Here is a 20,035-nt window from a genome sequence, read left to right as displayed (position 1 = left end):
GAGGGTTATTTTGGTGGGGGGGGGGAGATAATCTGCGTTAAGATACGAAAGGATCAACGCGATCTTGCTTTAGTGTAAACCTAAGAATTTATGGATTAAAAATCTCCCACCATTTCTATACGGTCAAACTGCAATATGAACTCAATTTTATAACTTTTCGAATTATGCCATCGTAATTTCATGAAAAATAAATCTTAGGGGTATTATTTATGGTTTTATTCCATTAAATTGAAACCCTGGAATAAAGTTTTTATCTATCATGTAGGCAATTATTGCTTTTTTCAACAGTTCTAGGCTGTTTAGCAGGAAATCTTATCATTTTAGAAAAGCTGCTATTAAAACCTCGCCTTTAATATATATCACCGTAAGAAGATAAGGATAATAAGAACTGTCATAGAAGATGCTCTAAGTGCATCAACAGTATTAATTAGTGATCAGTGGCAAGATAGTTGACTCAGCAACATTTCCAAAAATGCTTTGTTTCCTTCTTAACCGTACTAATGATATTTGTTGCTTCCCCAGAAGTTATGTTATTAAATGATCCTAAATGCTTTTAAGCTGTCATTTTTAACAAAACATGTTATTCAGTGAACTTTCATTACTACTTAAACCAAATAGAAAGATGCCTTATTTAATGGATGGTACAACAATAAAATTCACATCGACCACTTGTCGTTTCTCATAGAATTCCAAGTCTTTTTGTGGTAGAGCTGTCAACATCACTTAAAAAGTCATTTTGTTCAATTTTGCGAAAACTTATTAATGTACCTGTAAGCATTTATCCAGAAACTTTTAAAAAAAAATAGCGATATATTCAATGTTATGGGTATACAATGGATTTCATGATACACATCTTGATGTAGTTTAAGCGTGAATTATTCGATACGTATTTAGTGAGCAGAGAATGCAAAATGTAAAAATATGATGTTGTATAAAAAATAATATAGAAAAAAAATATTAAATAAAAAAACAGAAAATGGCAAAAAATGGAAAGAGCATGTCAAAATAAAAAAGACAAGAAACAGTACCATTAAAGAACTTCGTTTGAAAATTTTACGTTACTTACCGACACATTCATTGGCATCAGATGCAGTCGCTCTTGCCCAGGGCCGGTCAAAATGGAAAGGCTTACATTTTTCACAATCGTAGCCAGCAGTGTTATGTTTACAATCACAGCCTAAACGACCATCCTTTTGGGGAATACACTGGGAAGCATGACCATTGCATTTACATCTGCCACCAACCGCAAAATCAGATAGAGCATAATAATAGCTCTCCCTGGCCCCTTCTTCATCTTTCTCTTCGTCGCCGTAAGTATTCAATTTATTGAACACAACTTTAATATCCGTAGCCGTTACCCAATCTTGTAAAACAGGACTGTTGTCGAATGCATAAGCTGATGGTCGCCCCTCCAAGGTACTGAAAGCTACCCTAGCCCCACTTAAAGGGTCGATGTTGCTATAGGCCTCAGTACATAAAGCTTCCTGTTCGTTGGCTTTGGTGACAATAGCTCGAGATGGTAAGCCGTACATCTTCTTGCAATTACTAGAATAATATTGAAAAGGGATCCAAGTTTTGCCATAATCAACACTTTTATAAATTGTCATAGAGTCGGGACGCGCCGAACAGAATTGTAAACTAATGTATGTTAGTTCGTATTTTTTACTTAATGACAAGGTTAGGGTTACATTATTGGGATACTGAACAAAAGGTTCTGACATCCAACACGTTAAGTTATTGGGATTATTTAAGTCTGTTAGATATTTAGATGGGTGTTTTCGTTTGGGATGATTCGCATCACAAATAAAACAGTTACGAATTATCTTTCCATCTTTGTCTGTCGTTGACTTGCAATACCGACTTGGGGGCGAACCACACGTACTGGAAGCTACGACTTCCATGCCGAATGCAGCGTTCACAAAATCAGGTACACATCTTATGGGTTCGGAACTTTCTTCATAGCATGGGTCAGGTGCATTTTGTTGCGCACTAAACATGTTACTAATGTATTTTGTGGCGGCGACATTTTCTAAAAACACCAGTCCCGCCAAAATAACCACCTGCAGTCGGAATGACCAACTGCATCGCCGAGTCACTTCACACGACACCATTTTGATCACTTTGTACCCGTTTAAAGTTTCACAAAATATATTTTTTTAACTGAGTAGCACAGATTGTTTATGTTTAATATTAATCCTTTTAGTCTATATAATATCCGTTATTTATGATAACTGTAGTCAATACAATACAATCACTTGTTGATGCTTCACAATCTCTACTCCAATTTCAGTTTCTCATCTCCAACTTTCCATTGTGTTCGGATACATTTGGATATCCGTGCTTTCCGTCATTACCCTCGGCCATACCAAGGCCCGTGGGCCACTTTAAACACCAGATTCTTACACGTGGTTAAATTCCAGTCCTCTCTACTTTTTGGTTGCTGAGAACAATTTGCGATCACGTTAAACGTCCCAAATTGTAACAATGTTCAAAATTTCAGAACTCTTCCAACATAAGAAATTATTAAGAAAAAAAAACTTTGAAGAATGGGCGGTAAACGAGAGAAACAGACGTCACCAATAATTAAGGCTTGCCAGAGATATGTACACGTGTGGATCGGGTCATCACCTCTGTGTCTATGAACAGTTGAGGTAAAACATCGTACGTGCTGACTACAGGATCCAAATGTGCGTAGAAACGTATCGAATCGAGTCGTTTGATCCACTATTAATTCGACTCTGAATACATCCGAAAAGCCTATGTGATTGGCATGCCTTGTCGCCACTTGAATAGGGTAACGCCTTCCTACCAGAAAGTAAAACAAGATAGTTATGTACAATAAAGTGTATGAATGTCTAAGCTCCACCCCTTCACACGTTTAACTGTCAATCAATTAGTTAAGGTCCATTCACACAGCAAGAAACTTACTTGTGAAATATGTGAGTGTTTTTTTGTAGTGTCTCGTGTATCAGTACAGTAGCCGTATAAATTTCACTATATTCAATAAGATAAATGAAAAGATATGAAGAGAACTGCTCATGTAACGGGATATTACATTTCCTTGAGGGTAGACAATTTACGAAATGCCAGTGCAACATCGATCACAGAGGCCAACAATCTACATTATCGCTCTTCTCTTTAGCTTTGTGTTTAACTTTCACCATTTAGCACATCAATATTTTCCTATTTACACATGCTATTTATTTATTTAAGAAAGTTATTTAAGAAAATTAATGGCCTTTATATTTTCCGCTGTTAGATTTTCCTCTATTATTGATATGTCATAATGAGATTTTGATAGATAATAACAAATTCGAAAGCATTTTGGTTTATTTAATTCCCCAATTATAAGATTTAGTGTGGGCGTTTGATGTTATCGGTCTGTATGTTTCGAATTCATTTTATGGAGATTTGATCAATTTGCTACCCTGGCTTTGGGACATTGGTTCCATTCTCTTCCCAGTAAAATATCTTAAATGTTTATTTCTCTATTCTCTGTAGTGCCTGAAGTTCACATGGAGTGCTTTAGAACTGATCAAATAATTTATACATTGTATAATAATAATACGTTGATCAGGTTTTCCTTTTGAAACAAAAACCAAACCAGTAAAAAGTACCACTCTCACAGGCGAGGGAAATCATAGTCTTGCACTGACTCATCTACATTTTAGGTCTAAGTTTTAAACCTATCTCACTATAATTTTAAGCTAGAGAAAAAATATATAATTTAATGTAGTCTCTTTTACAGCTATCTATATCAGTTTTATCGAAAGGTCAATTTCATCATTCGTATTATATCGTTATTAAGTTTGTATTACTAAATCTAATTTCGTATTGATTGTGCAAGAATCGCGTTCCGACAGGAGGACAAACAAAGTTATTACCGTAATATAGGGAGTTATGTGAGCTCTTTTTCTATCAATAGAAACATAGTAAAGTTTGATATTCGTGGATCCGAAGCGAATCCAAACCAACAGCCTGGCCATTCTGATTGTCATTTGGTCAGCTGAGCTTCTAGTTAGTTGGATATGTCTGATTCACGTTCAACAATTAAATTTATCAATTAAAAGGGCAGTGGATTTTGTCATGAAAGCCCCTTTTTGCAGTTGTTCCTTTTATAATTATTGTCATAGTCAATTAAATAAGAATATCATGCTCTAGAAAATTGTACAAAATTAACTTAATGGTTGTGAAGGAGTTAAAGACAGCTACTGATAAAACGTGTTTCGTGCTAGGGTCATCTTGTATCTGATGAAGACAAGTGAATATATATGTACTTGATTGCCTCTCTTACATATGTGTTGGAATATGATAGCTTCATTTTATATGCAAATAAAGGAAACTGGCAGAACCGTTACGTGAGCAAGTGACCCACACCTTGCCTTACTTGATGGCCCAATTATTATACATGATAATACTACGGTCAGCTGGCTACTTCAATGACTATTTCAGTATTTAAGGTCAATTCATAATTTGGTATGAGATAACTGGAAATTAAGATATTTTATTGGTCCAATTTTGAAGTACTGTTACATTCGTTCTGTTCCACACGGTGAATAATCAGGTATATATCAAGTGCATTTGATTATAGCGAATCCGGGTGACATGCAAATGCGTTTTAAATTTAGCCCCAAACGTACAAAAACTTGATTCCTTACCATCTTTTCAAAATGCGTTACAGAAATTGACAAAAACTTAGAGCCAATGAACTTTTATATATAGTTTTCGTATGCGCTATTAGCACGTTTTGTGGATTTAGCGCTATATAAATGGACATATTATTATTATATTGCTCTAGATTTAAAACCGCCTTATATCCGAGGCTTATTTACTTACTTAGTTAGGGGTTTACGTCCGCAGATATAATCACAATGATCAAATTTTGTATATATGAATGGATGAATCTAAATTTCATTATTGATTATCCAAACAAATCACACACAAAAACCACTGAAAGATTTCCTTGATGATTTACCATAACTCTAGTTAAGGACATAAGACGTTGATTATCTTCTAAGATCCTGTGTATCTATTGGATTGGTTTTATTCTTAATTTGGTTCGTTCACCTTATGATGTGCTGATTTGGAGGACGAGTTCCATGCTTGCCTGGGGCTTGGTTTGCTAAACATTGTTCGGGAACTATAATTATAATAACTCAAATTGAAAAGTTGATTATTTATTATAACTCATATCATGGTATGGTCAGCATAACGTTCTATCTCCGATCACGATATCCGAGTAAAAATTCTCTTTTGTTGCACTGATTGGTTGAAAATAGATCGCGTGGTTAACTCTTAAGAGCTGATCAAAAGTTAAAATTGTTCGAACACTGATTATTGATGATGAAGTAATGGGTGAATCAGACATTGTATTAGTCCGGTCCTCAGTAATAATTACATGGCGTTGTCCACTATAATGGACAGTTCGGTGTCCACCACCTGCAACCACTCAGGACAGGTTAAGAGGTTGCGGTAAAACAATGCCGATTTACGATCAGGCAAACGACCATCGTGATTGAGATACGACAAGCCTTGTTTCAGGGCGTGAAGCCTTGTAATGAACCTATTGTGCTCCGTGGTGACTTTAACCCCTTGGCCATTGTTGTGTCCACTAAGTCCTATCCTTGATGAATGACCACAGGGGGTGTTGCTAGGTCCAAAATCGGCTTAATTCTAATTGCAATATTTGTTTATGAAAGTAGTTGATCGGCTAGATTTACTAATTATGGTTGTCTATAATTTGTCCAGTATGGTATAGGGATAACACAAGGTGCTATATATTTTAATGTGAAAGGGAGGGGGTTTGACTAACCTCAGTATAATCATGGGTTAATGTCGATATACAGTTACACGGATATAACAACTGAACACAAAGATGCTTGAGAAGTTTTAATACCGGAAGTATTGGTATTCCATTATTTATTAGCTGACAATCCTAAAATCTTTTTAACAGAACATTAAAGTCTGCATTATTTGCAATGTGGTCTTTATATGAAGTTATTCCTATTTAAAGCTAGCATAATATAAGTTCATAATCAAGAAAGAACTAAAATTTACATCAAGTTTTTCAAATTTCTGCATTGAGAATTCCCACTAAGGGCGTACCAATCATGACAGAACATTAAACATCTGCAGAAGATGTTGAAGACCATTATAACAGCGTGAAGGATGGGTCTTCCGTTGTAAAGTTCAAGTTAAAGTCCAGAAAGTAGCTATAGAAAACGTAGTATGGGGATCGGCTAATTATTTAAACCTTCTACAATTCGTCATATGTAAACGTTAAAAAGGCGCTTTAACCGTTTATTGCATGTCTATGTGGATACGGATATCTAACTCTAAGGGTCGAAGGGCCGTTCTGAATTCAGCTAAGTTTGTACTATCCTTTAGCAATTTTTGTGTAAATATCAAACTGACACCCCTCTTTCATTTGGTTAAAAAAAAAATAAAATTGCCGATTTGATTATATGTTTTTTTAATGTGAGTTGCCATTTGACCCAACTTCAGAATGTTAAGTCTTTAGATAAGATCTCCACTAATTACCGAAACGAAAATGTCACCGTATATCGACTGGCCACTATACACGGCTTTCTCTCTAATCATTAATAGAACTAACAAACAATAAAGTATTCGAAAAAAAAAATAGAAATCATATCAACCCAATTCAACATTTTAATTTGAGCTGAATCGAACAGGTTCAACTCCTTTAACATTTGGTTATTGTTTATAATTATTTCCATTCTGTATCTACATTTGTTTCTAAGATTTTTGCTCAAATACATACTTCGGTTCAATATGTTAGATACTAATACTTTAAATGTAATTGCAGTCGATATTAACGGTAATTAATATGCATTATTGTTTTCCATAAGGGTCCATAAATGCGGTTATTTAAAGTCATAGGGTACAAATAGGCGGTCTAAGAGCATCCCTTAGCCGAGTGAAGAGTGTATTGTGTTCAATATTTGAATTAAAGAATTAAAATTTAATTCAGATTACCAGGTTCATCTTGAGAATTAATCATATCTTTCAAAGTTTGACAGAATCAAAGTTGTTGGACAATTGGAATGTGTTTGCGATTTTATGTCCAAATAAAAATAGATATTATATATCAACATGCATATAATGTAATATATACTCACTAACATCTGGCTAGTGATATCCTTCAACGTTTTTCATATTTTACATAAACATCAAAACCTGTATGACCTATGTACCTCATTATGTCAATCATAATTTAAACACGACAGAGTTGACCAATTAGAGATATAAACCAGAATATGGGTCTTATTAGTTTTATTATGACCTTGTCGTTTTCAATAAATAACCACATGTAGGTATATAGATAATAGCTGTACTGGAATATAAAAAGCATGCTGTACGTATCAATGTCGATTACAGAGTACACACACTGTAAAATTTACAGTTTTGTTAAACGCTATAGGGTCGCGCTTTAAGCTTCAGAACGCTGGTCACCTCTGATTTGCGTTCGTGGGTTCATTCCATGGTGTTGGCGTAAACGGGTTGGAGATATGAGTGCCTTGGTTTTACTCCGAGCACTCCGGTTTCTTCTCACAGGAAACACCCCTGTGCATGCGCTAAATTAGCTAAAACACAAAGGTTCGTCTGGGATACCATTCAGAGTGGAAGCGGAAGTTAAATCCACAATAAACAACAAGTTCATATCAACGAGAAAAATAGGACACTGACGTCGTATCATGTCTATGAGAGCGGGCGTAAAACACCAAAGGCCCTATACTTTAACTTGATATATTTAAACACACAGCACGAAATATTTTGTTACAAATGCTAAGATGTGATGTTAAAAATAGCAATTAGATTTTAGTGTGTAAAGGCGAACGCTAAATGATAATCACTTAAAGTTGTGGAACCGCCAATATAATATTAATAACAATGGGCAGTGCCATTAAAGAAAGCCTTTATAGAAAGATAAAATAAATAAAGCTAGAAATGTATCATATGGTTTTGATGCTTATCTTGAAAAAGAACAACTGAGTCACTGACAAAATAAACGGTTACATTTATATCCCATCAATTTAAAAAAAATTAAGCAGAAACAGGTTTGCTTGAGGTGTTAAAAATCAACAAAATATAATGGGATTTTATTTTTGTCACTAGGGGTAATACGCATATTCAAATTCCCTTTGGCCCAATCGGAAACGTTGCGAGGGTTAAGAAATTAGTTCTATTAGAGAGGTTTAGCCCTATATAGAAACTATAAACGTTTCCATGTACATGTACATTTCCATCAATAATCATTATTCTTTTTATAGTTTATTGAAGACTTGCTTCTCTGTCATAAAAATCTGATGTTCTCTCACCCTGCTCATGTCTGTGATCGTTATAACCAGACATAAACCAACTGCTGGATTTCCCAGATTGTCTTAAAAAATGATTTACACAACACTTTTAAGATTCAAAAGATGAATTATATCTATGCATATAAGTACTCTTCTATCAAGAAATGATCAACTTATTTAATCATAGTTTCTACAGCTATGGATAGTAAAAAATAAATAAGACATTTGTTTATCTGTGCAAGTACCACCTCAATCTGTTGGATTTCCCAGATTGTCTTTAAAAAATGATTTGCACAATACTTTCAAGATTCACAAGATGAACTGTATCTATGCATATAAGTCCTATTTCATCAATAAATGATTGACCTATGTGGGCATTGTTTCCACGTCTATGTTTAGTAAGTACGATATTTGTTTTCTGTTCCAGTACCATATCAACCTTTCAGAACCCCATTAAACGTTAAATAGTTAGAACAATAGATTTTTACTCAATGACACCCATCATTAGATTCTATAGCAGAGAGAAATCAATTTATATATATATAAGTATATTGTTACGGCAGTAAATTATCCAAAGTGACAGTCTCGCTATTCATCTTTAAAAGCATATCCTCTATTATGAAAGTTAATACTAAACTATATCTGGATAGTATGGGATAGTAAAAAGGGTGCCATAAAGTAAGTTAATGCAACAAAGTCCATCGACTAAAATCTTAAATATCCAAGGTGGCCGCGGTTGCCGGGTAACAGAGCACTGCCTCTTAACTAAAGTGTCCCTGGTTTGATTTTCTGTATGGGCCGGGAAGTCGGGTTCTCAATTGTGCTTTGCCTGGGGTCGACCCGTGAACACATCGGCGCGCACGTAAAAGAGCCATTGACGGTCAATTGGAATTCTAACACGAGCAAGAGCGGAAACGCCACTGTTTGACCCCATCTCCCCATCCTTTCTCCCTCTTCTCGCATTGCACTGAAATGAAAACTACCATAAGTTAGTCTGAAAATGTCCGCTGTACAGTGTTGACGAGATGCTAAACCCCATTCCACCTCTATATGTCAAAGATAAGAAAGACATATACACTGCCCCATGCTCTTTACTCGCTATATCCTGACCAAGACCTGCAATACAGGAACTGTGAAAGCTTGCAGATTTCTTTAACATAATAATCACGTACACGCCACTAGTCAGAATTAAAATGGTGTTCGCAGATTCGCGCAACTCTTACCAAAAAGTATTTAAATTATTCAGTTGAGAATCAAAATTATTTTAATAAATTTAGGTTAGTGCATTACGTGTTTACAAAACTAAGTGTTCACTTTTCTATGAAATTCCCTGTCTAGCCATTTATAGCTAGCGTTTAAACTATTAAATCTTTTCTCTCTTCAACTTCAACAATAATTCACATTTAAGTTTCTCAAAGGTTGTTCGATTTTGTGGTTTAACCTTTGAACTTATTCTATTTCGTTTTTTTAGACGCAAATAGATATTTGAGAAAGGGCGCCTTTTATTTTTTCTAGACACCTTGCTGTATGATAAAAGAAAATCAGACAATTTTAATAAACACAAATGGGTATTTAGTCTCAGGTGTAGGCTGGGCATAACTCTAAGTTAAACCGTTTCAAACGCTAACAATTACATGACAATGGCTATAAAAGCCTAATGAGAAATTGAAAGTTTTCGTCTTCCGTTCATATGCTTAAATTTGCATGGCGGGTTGTGTGACACCTTGAATGGCTGTCAGTTTGTAATATAGCCCATGGTAGACCAGGGATACGATCGCTTTCTTCTCACAAACTAAATCGAAAATAAATACGAAAACATGTCTACGCATTGTTGAGTCCCGTGAAAATGTTTAAAAATCGGATTTAATCTTGACAACCCCGTTTTCCAACCCCGCCAAAAGAACATGTGGTCAAAATAAATATCCTTTAATCAACACATCAAGAAATAGAGAAAGGTTAATTGCAATGTTATTGAACAATGGATTGGTCAAACGGTTTTCTTAAGACATTTCTGTAGCTGTCATTACAGAATTGCTTATCTGATAAATTACTTTATAATGCGTCTTAAGATCCATACTTGTATAAAGTTGTTCTTTATTAAGTAAAGAAATGAAGGGGTTGGTCACTGATCACACTAATAATAAAAATATACTAAAAATATTGTACTAAAACATTCTTAAGCAATACAATACAATACCGAATAACAATGCATACAATAACAAATAAAAACAGAAGAATGTGTGTTATTTGGTTATGATCAATATAGCTAGTGATAATAAATGAGTGGAACGAAGAATAAAATATGAACCAAATGAAATGAAATGAAATGGGATTTAACGTCCTACTGTTCTGCTCCGACTGGGCTAATGAAGACGGAAAATATGAACCGAAGAGTCTAGGAAAATAACTTGTTAGTTATAAAGTATTTCCCATGACATCAAAGGTCCATAAAAACACTTGCCTAGAATGTCAAACACACTGTCAGTGTTATTTTGAGACTTAGCATCCCTAATTTTCACGACAAATTTCTTTCAAGAAATTATCGGAATATATTCAAAGATAAAGCCAGGAACCTGCAAACATTTTGTTTATAAGCAGGGTGGAAATGGTTCTGGAAAATAGTACCCGTGGACCATAAAAATTAACCACAAATAAAACTCGGACATTGATATAAGAAAATGCGGGTGTACATAGTCCTGGATTAGCAAAGAAACACTTGTAAATTGTAAGTGAGAAAAGATATCTGGATGTTTAAGAGTTATGAATTGGATAGATGTTTTGGATTTATGATTGCTGAAATATTTGGAAGAGACATCCCCGGCACTGTTAATACTTTAATTCAATAAGAGTGGATGAATGTCCATGATATGGTGGTGAAACACGCGATTTCAGTCTATATAATGTAGTGTAAAAAGTTAAAGGTCTCAATTTTCTTCTGCAAATTAAAGACGAGCATCTGCTATACGAGCCAATACATGTGAAAAGGAAATACGTCGGGGTTTGTACAGAGAATGATAAGCCCGTCAGTCTATTGTTGAATAAAGCAAAGCTACATTGAATGAAAGGCACGTTGATAGCTCATAAAAACTGGGGTGCCCCTCCCTACCAGTGATTTAAGTCAACCCCCTCTCTTCTTCATACAATATACCAACTCTTGTTGCAAGTTTTATGTTTCAGGGACGAATGTTCGGGTGTCTGGGTTCATCTCACAATATAAAAGCACCTTTACGATATTTTATGAGTTATAAAATATTATTTTGTGAATACAAGACATACATTTAATAAGAAACTAACAATTAGGGTCTAATTGCAATATTCATCATAATCTACACCTTATAGGGTATCTTATAACATAACACCATGTTTCAAAATAAAATGTGAAACAATCTTAAATGGTAATTTTTGGTTTCCCATTACTATTAATGTTTAAATATTATACACTTATGCAATTAGAATTTGAGTAAAACAGTCCAATAGAAATTTAAAAGGTATTTCAGTTGAAAACTTGTACATTTTACGAGGAGTACGGTTGTTTATTTTAAACTTTAAGTCGGAGACTTCTAATTGGGTGTCTGAGGTGATGCGATACGAAACATTCTTTTGTTATGTTTTACAGATAGTATTAAGATATTTAAAGTGCATTTTCAAATGATTAATCATTAAATCCGACATTCTTTCCCAGTTTGGGTGTAATTGTATTGTACTTTCATGATAAAAAAAATCGAATTAAAAAGGAATGCAAATGATTATCCACAAAGAAATACCGACACATTTAGCTTTTTGATTTGATGAGTCGGTATAGTAAATTTGGTTGAAGATGTCATAACCGATGAGGTCAACAAGTTACATGGGGTCAAAATCACGTTCTTCTCTCTCCTTACCCTACTAACTTATAATCATTGGATAGAATTACTTTAGTTTGTGACTGTTAATTTGTAGTCAGGGTTTTGATAGCTAAATATCCTTGTCACTGCTGGGAAGGCGTAAAGACCTATTGAGGTGGGATGTGGGAAGGACCCGTCTCGTTTGATAATTGGTTTATTGTTGTTCCTTAATTGGCAATTAATTCGTAAATAGCGCGACCAACCGGTACGTTTAACACATCGGTGGTAAATGAACATATTTATTGGACACTTCCCATACCGAAAACACCGAAACCTATTATTAGACCGATGACACCCCACCGTGATCCCCCAGTCGTCTATTTGTTGTTCTTTTCAGATAAAACGACACCGAGACAAAATCAAGAAATCAAACGATCGGTAAAACAACATACAATTTAAGCAATGATTAAATTAATAGTTCAATTATTGATCTTAATTAAAGTAATTAATGAAAAATCAACGAATCGGTTATGAGGTATTGAAACAGAGAATACTTAATTTACAAAACAACAGAATGAAGAATGCAATCAATTAATTACTTCACGTTTCACTTTTCACCAGGTATTTTATTGATTTTATTTTATTATGGCATCCATTTCACGGTTTCTGATTTTCTTTTCAATATATGTATATATTAATTAAACAAAGGGGTGTAATTATTAGAAGAGTATATCTAACTTGCTTTTATCTAGGATAAATTTAATTAATTTTAGAAATTTCTATATAAACGGATATAATATAGATCAATTTTGGGAATTTCAAATATAAGTGGCTTTAAAATGTTAACTAAAACTAGTGTGATAAAATGCTCAAAATAGGAACATTAATATGCTGATGTGCAACTGCAAAAGTCCATCATACGATAAGAAACTCGTATCCACGATAAAATTCTTGCCCCCCCCCCCCCATATAGATATGAAAATGCGTGCAATTGTACCAGGCAATCACCATGACGTCGCTTTACTAAAATAAATGACAGTAAAATCCATGCAGAAAAATCCGACATTTGCGCAGATGAAGCCCACAAAAGCAGTAAGCTGACTTTTATTACGTATATGTGGGGGTTACTCTGGGTTATTATTTTATTAAAAATGTGACTGGTGTGGAATTTTAAATGTAAGTAACAAGTACCCCTAGAGTAGAAATGAAAAGAGAGTTGTTAGGACATTAGTTTGATGCTGTCCACAGATGTGTTCTTCACCACCTTCAATATTTACAAACACTGAGAACAAACGACTCACATTGATTTGCTTATTGACTGTAACAATCCTCTAAGATTTCCCTTTGATGGCAGGGCAAAACAGAAACTAGATCTAGCAATGATAGGACAAGTACGAACATTCTTTTTTTTCTTTACAAACACACCGATTTTTAACAAACGGTCCACCTTCTCTTTAATTTAGCCTTTGATACGCATGTATGCTCACAAATATGGACAGCAAACTGATCCTAAACCATCGATAAGCTACATAAAGAGCGATTATTATGCTACATTAATCAGGACAAATACCTGTCGTTAAAGCCACGGCGTCACTGTTGTGATTAATTGGTCGCCCATAAAAGAATCATTCGGTGTCTTTTGATGCCATTTTTTTGGAATTTGCAGCGCTCGGGCCTAAATTGATTTCAACCAAACCCCCTCAGGTTAACCTAAACCTACATATAATAGCAGTGGTCAATATTTCACTGTTGGTCATTATGCGGTTGGGCTTTGATAACCTTTTGAGGATTTTTGTTTTCATGTTGAATAAGTCATATTCCATCAGTCAAGTAAACACTACCTGCCATTTTGACCAATTGTCTCAAAGAAGCAAAGTCGTGTTTTATAGTATCCAATAATAATATAAAAAGTATTTCGGAAAGTCTGGCCATTAGAAAGGAAATGACCATGTCCAGGTGATATACACAACGAAGAAAATTTGATGGTCTGTGTTATGTGTGAACTGTACAAAGTTTCAATTCATATATGTATATTATGGGACAGTACTTAATGATTAGTAACTAGCGATGACTACATTTTTTACGTTTAATTTATTCAAATTTTGAATCGGTCATTTAGACTTGAGTGAAACTGGCTTTAACACCCACTCAACACAACCTAGGTCATTTCTAGACTAACATATTTCAATAAATTGCTTGCGCGTAGGGGTCTTTAGAGGAAACCGGAGGACCGGAAAGAACCCACGAGGATAGACAGGTTCTCCTACTCCTTGTCACGTACGAGAGTGGAATGGAAACCACGCCTTTCGACCCAATGACAATTCGACCACCAATTCCCCCGAATCGTTCATTCACACATATATTTTAAGCACTATATATAGATTACGATATCGTTGATTTGTAGCGGTGTCTGACCACTTATTTAACGACGATTCAAGTACCATTTACTATGGTTCAACCATACCGCCCCCCCCCCCCCCCGACACTGCATCCCAAATGTCAATTGTCATTCCAAGTCATCATTTTGTTCAGAAGAAAATGAGAACATAAATGTCACTTAGCAATTTATTAAAAGAAAGCCAAAGTTTATTTGACAACTTCAAATTTAAAGCCAACGTCTCGACCAATACACCGAAAGAACCTTTTCCCATATAAACTTTGACGTGAATAGTAGTTATACACTTCCTAGAATGAATAGGGGAAGTAATAACGTGAAAGAGATTTACGGGTATCTGAACTTCAAAACGACCCAACAAGTGGAAAACTTTCTTGAAGTAGCGACAGTTATTAGTCATTGCCATCAAACTGCCGACACAACTCATTACTAAATCAATAAGTAATTTCACAGGCATCAAATATCTGTTAATACCCGATCAACAAACTCTCTAATCCCTGATTGTCATATCCGATGTGATATTGGCTAGACAGCCACCTTTTAAGTGGATGAAGTATATAACAGGATAATAAAATGAGACGGTATTTGATGGTAAATTACCAGATCTACTTGGGATGAAAACAACTGTTGGAGCTTGCTATCACAGTAGCCATGTCGATAAATCTATGACAGTCCTCCTCGGGCTATCATTGTTCGGGTTATCGGCGGACACATCGTTTACACTGGAACCAAGTACCTTCTAAAACCTCTTTATCCATCGAACAGTCTGTCTCACCAAACTACGTCCAAACATATTGAGTGTGTCTAGGTTCGAGACTCAAGGAATCGATACTGATCTATGGATTGGTTTTTAGCTTACACCTTTTAGATGAAATAAAGACCTAGCGAACACATGATTAATGTATAAGTTGGTATGAAGCTATATATGAAAATTTGATTATATATATTAAGGCTGGAAGCACACTGGACATCCATTTTAGCAAAGGTTTGCATTCTGTATTATTCATTTAGAACAGAAATACCCTTTGCTTTTCTATTCAAAAAGTACCAGGGAAACACGTATTGTATAAAATGAAAAAAATGTTATAAGTATAAACGTTGGTTTTGATCCTCTCGATGAAATATCAATCACGATTCATCTATTTAACAGATGCAAATTGTGCACTAGACTTTCATTCCTTTTAGATATTAATCTTTCTATAGTTATTTGAGAGAAAACTTGCAGATTTAGACAAACTTTCCCCCTTTGTTGAATAAGCTTACATCATGTATTTTAAATCGTGTAAACACGAAGACAGAAAAATAGTATTATAATTATATGAAGAAAGTATTACTTCGTTCACGTGCAAACATCTCAATTGAACAGTAAACTGATATATAAAAAGAAATCCCCATTTTGCTATAGGATAAGAAGAAAATATTCACATTTTTCTTTATATTGATATGTAAATTGAGGGATGTGGAGAGGTTTCTCTTTGACCCACCATCTTAAGTCGAGATATCGCAGATATGTATTTGTTCTAAGCTTGTTCAAACATAACAACGTTCATCTTACCGTTACATTTAACACAGACTTTATCACCACATCAATTTGTAAAGCAGAAATGTTAGCTCTAAAATGTGTCACAGTCGCCAAAAGCCAACAACTGTTACAAGACCTATAATGGCAACTTCTATACATTTGATGAGATGTGACGCATGTTAAACAAGAGAGGTCACAACCTTCTATTCTTCCTAATCTTACACGTTATTGTCCGCCATTCGTTTGAACGCGAAGGTGCGACATCTCTCTCGGACACGCACGTGATACTCGGGATCAGACTCAATTGTTAAATATTTGACAAATATGTATGCTTGTTCACGGAAACCGCGACCAGAGGCCAACGCAGAAGATACTTTACCGCAACGTCTACCCATAACATCAAAAGAATCTTTTTAATGTAAGGGAAAATAATCAGGATGCCAGGTGGCGTTGTGGTTCACATAGCAGGGCAATTGGACCGCTCTGGGGAGCTTCGACGTAACATCTCTTCACTTGGTCTCATATATGAGGTTCATTCATGCCATGTGACATTGAAATAGAATGATTACAAAATAAAGCCTTCGTATTGAAATAAAGAGTTCATCAAAATGAGAAAAGGGGGGGATGTCATGTTAATCCTATTGTAGCTCTAAATGAAATGGCGCCATACCCACAGTGTTAACGTTTTTGCTATTTAGCAAGAGAATTCATTTATTTATACCCGCAAAGACCCAACGACGTCACAATATACAAAAACACGAGAGAGAGAGAGAGAGAGAGATAGAGAGAGAGGGAGGGAGGGAGGGAAAGGGAGAGAGATTAGTTACCTTAACACCACACACAACAGTTGTAAATAATATGCATGTACTTATTAATTAAAAACTATTTGTTTAAGAGAGACGCCCCAGAGAGAGAGAGAGAGAGAGGGAGAGAGAGAGATTTGGTTAATCGTCTCATCAATATAAACCAGATCGTTTCTATACTAACATATGGCATATCTGAATTCCTATAACACTATAGCGCTTAAGGGTCTATAGCAATGGGAGGAAACCGTGGAACCCGGAGACGATGCATCGAAACAACTCTACTTGACCCAATGGTCGACCTTCTTATCTTAAAAGCACGTGGTAGACAACCGTCCCACCCCACCACCGCCTAATGAGATACAAGTTTCTGAGAAATTAAACAAGCGTGTTCACAAATTCTTCTTATAGACCCCAAGCATCCCTACCACCCATACAAGTGTAATACAGTACAATTTTACAATCAACCGTGGAAGAACTTTTAAAATTTAGCACGGATTTGAATTAATGGAGCACACCTACATACAACCTGAGCAGCAAAATGATTCCCGACTCTCGGTTTTACAGAGGTATAACCGTCTAAATTACGTGTTTGATTCCTATTATTATACAGCACTGTATACCGCCGTTGATATGCTAGCGAGGCAGATAATTGTAACAATCGTTCAAATCTAGATACAAGCACTAAAATTTGCAAAGGTGTCTTTTAAGGGTATTTATTAAGAAAATCACGTTTGAATTTTTCAAGCTGGGTGAAAGTTTCGTCTCTTCTTTCACAGAATATTACCCACTGGACCATTTGTTTGTTGACAGTCAAGGGGTTACAGTTTTTATCCTTTTTGATGAACTATACAATACATGTATATGTTTATTTCTTGGATTTTTGAAATGAAATGGGGTTTAACGTTCTACTCCTATACTGGGCTAATGAAGACGGGCATACGCCATACAGTGTGCTATGAGGGAAATTTTGCCCGGGCAGCGGCACTATCGCCTACTATTATATCGAATTCCAACTGCCAAGGGATCTTTTACGTGCATTCCAATGTATACACGGCACCTCGGTTTTTCGTATCATCCGAAGGACTAGACAGCCGTCCTTGTCAGGCCCTCCGTTCTGCACCACTGACATGGGGAAACCACGTCGGAAAATCTCGATGAACTTTCTCGGCCAATGCAGGGATCGAACATCCGACCTCCAGGCTAGCGAGCCAGCATCTTAACCACCCAGCCACCGTGGCTCCCTTGGATTTTCGAATAGCTATAATGAGGTTTTTCAAAAAAGTAGTCCCCATTTTTGATACTTGTATCCATGCACATTTGAACGATTTACCTGATATTAATTAGTTATCTGCTTCACTATACGTGTAGTTTATTCCATTTCTTCAATAACACCATTTGACGAATTGGTAGCCATTATAGGTGCCATTTTTAAGTTGAGTTATCGTTCTTTTTATGCCATTTCTGATGAAAAGGCGAATAACTTTTGTAAGAGTTGGTGATCTTGTATTTTTTCTGTGTAGAGAATTCTCAAATTATAGGTATTGAGAAAATCATTTGTTTTATCTAGTCCAAAATCCCTTTGTGTTAAACCTTACGCTCCACATACGCCCGTCATTATTATGCGCTAAACCCTTACATACACATAAGAATCATAGCGTGTATTTGGATTAAGACCCCCCTTCGTTTCGGATGTTTTTGCATTCAAAAGTTTTTTGGATTCAATTATTCATGCATATTAAACCATACCTTTACATGTTGTCGACTTAATATAGCATACACTTGCAAATAAATGCACAAGACGCCTTATAAAATATCAGCCATAAAAACTATGTTATAAAACTAGTGTGTGTGCGTTTATGCTCGATTTCATTTTGAAGTGGCTTTCCTACCAAATCTTTTCACCGCGATTTCTATTGAAATTTTAGGGTTTTATTTAGAGATTTCATTCCTGTGTATTAGGCAGAGCTGTTATAAGTGACGGGTAGCGAGACTTTTTACTTTTTAAATACTTTACGTTTTGCAGAGGATGTTTTTCTAAAACGTTCTTTCAGAGCGCAAACAAAACTGTTTTGACGAGGCTGCCAGACAACAAACGATTCTACAGCCCGCTATGATTCGCTGTTATAATTTGTTTAGATTTTGCTCCATTGTCATCGTTGTATTCTAGTGTTTGTCCCCTTCAAAAAAAGAGTCGACAAAACGATATTTTTCTTCAATGATCTACCGCATTCAGATACATTCATAACGCATTTCATTCAATAATTACTGTATCTTACATCTGACGAGCGCTGAGAATCCAATTCCTTGTTGTGATTATACAGGTCAACAGGGCCACACAAGACGACATTTTATTTAATGTCGGGGTATAATCTGCCTTTGACCGTTACATTTACACCAGAGAGAGATCATTTTTTAAAAGTCATGCCCCGACCCCTAAACCAATGGAATCGCCCGAAAACGCCTAGATTTTAACATTTCCCCATAATTCAACACCAAAACGCAACACGATATACTAATACAGGCCATTTGATTTTTGAAAAAGTTCGTAGTCTGCTTATTTGTCCGACGCTGATTGGTCTGACGTTTATTAAATTGGTCCGGACGTTATATTATTGTATTGATGCAGTATTTTTGGACGGATCTAAAGACACTATTTTTTAGAACCCCGTGAAAACATTTTTGCGTGCACCATGTCATGTCCCCAAGTTTCATTAAATTAACTGTATCACATAGATTATCAGTATAGATGATGAGTTTTATAACATTGTCTAAATCGTAGCTGGATTACAATGTATATAATTTTAGTAATGCAGAAACGTAAACGATAGCGACAAAATTATGAAAGACAGTGGTTTTTCAAGATATTATATGTCCTGTCGTGGTCACAAGTTCACAAAGCATTCTTAGACTTAAGTTGAGAATTTACTCAAAATTGTTCATCTTATTTTAACTAAGATATAACCCTTTATAAAACTGTTGTTGTTTTAATGTATCAAATACATTAATAACAAACTATGTTTAAAGTTTTGTGTTTCTGGATCAAAGATATTTCTCATAAATAGTGATTGAAAGTTGAGTAAATTCTGAAGTCTGAGAATGTTTTGTGAACTCAAGGCCTGTTCTTATAATGTTTCAGAAGAATGTTCTATAAAAGGGTACTCTCAATTAAA

General features: G+C 35.3%; 1 protein-coding gene across 4 annotated transcripts in view; it reads right to left on the bottom strand.

Moving 5' to 3' along the window:
• LOC126810341 (netrin-1) overlaps positions 1–2,804 on the bottom strand; it is a 45,431-nt gene extending 42,627 nt beyond the window's left edge. The window contains exon 1 of one of the 4 annotated variants that reach the window (XM_050535342.2): positions 1,067–2,803. In XM_050535342.2, the coding sequence (XP_050391299.1) occupies positions 1,067–2,111 (1,045 nt within the window). In that variant the 5' untranslated portion in view covers positions 2,112–2,803. Of the gene's footprint in view, positions 1–1,058 lie in introns of those variants that run through there. The other 3 variants (XM_050535341.2, XM_050535343.2, XM_056098748.1) reach the window with 3 other exon arrangements.
• Positions 2,805–20,035: the final 17,231 nt, after the last annotated feature.

The sequence above is a fragment of the Patella vulgata genome, chromosome 2 (genome assembly GCF_932274485.2).
Source record: "Patella vulgata chromosome 2, xgPatVulg1.2, whole genome shotgun sequence".
Lineage (NCBI taxonomy): Eukaryota > Metazoa > Mollusca > Gastropoda > Patellidae > Patella > Patella vulgata.
The sequence above is the reverse complement of the archived record's forward strand: the minus strand, read 5'-3'. Positions and strand labels throughout refer to the sequence as shown.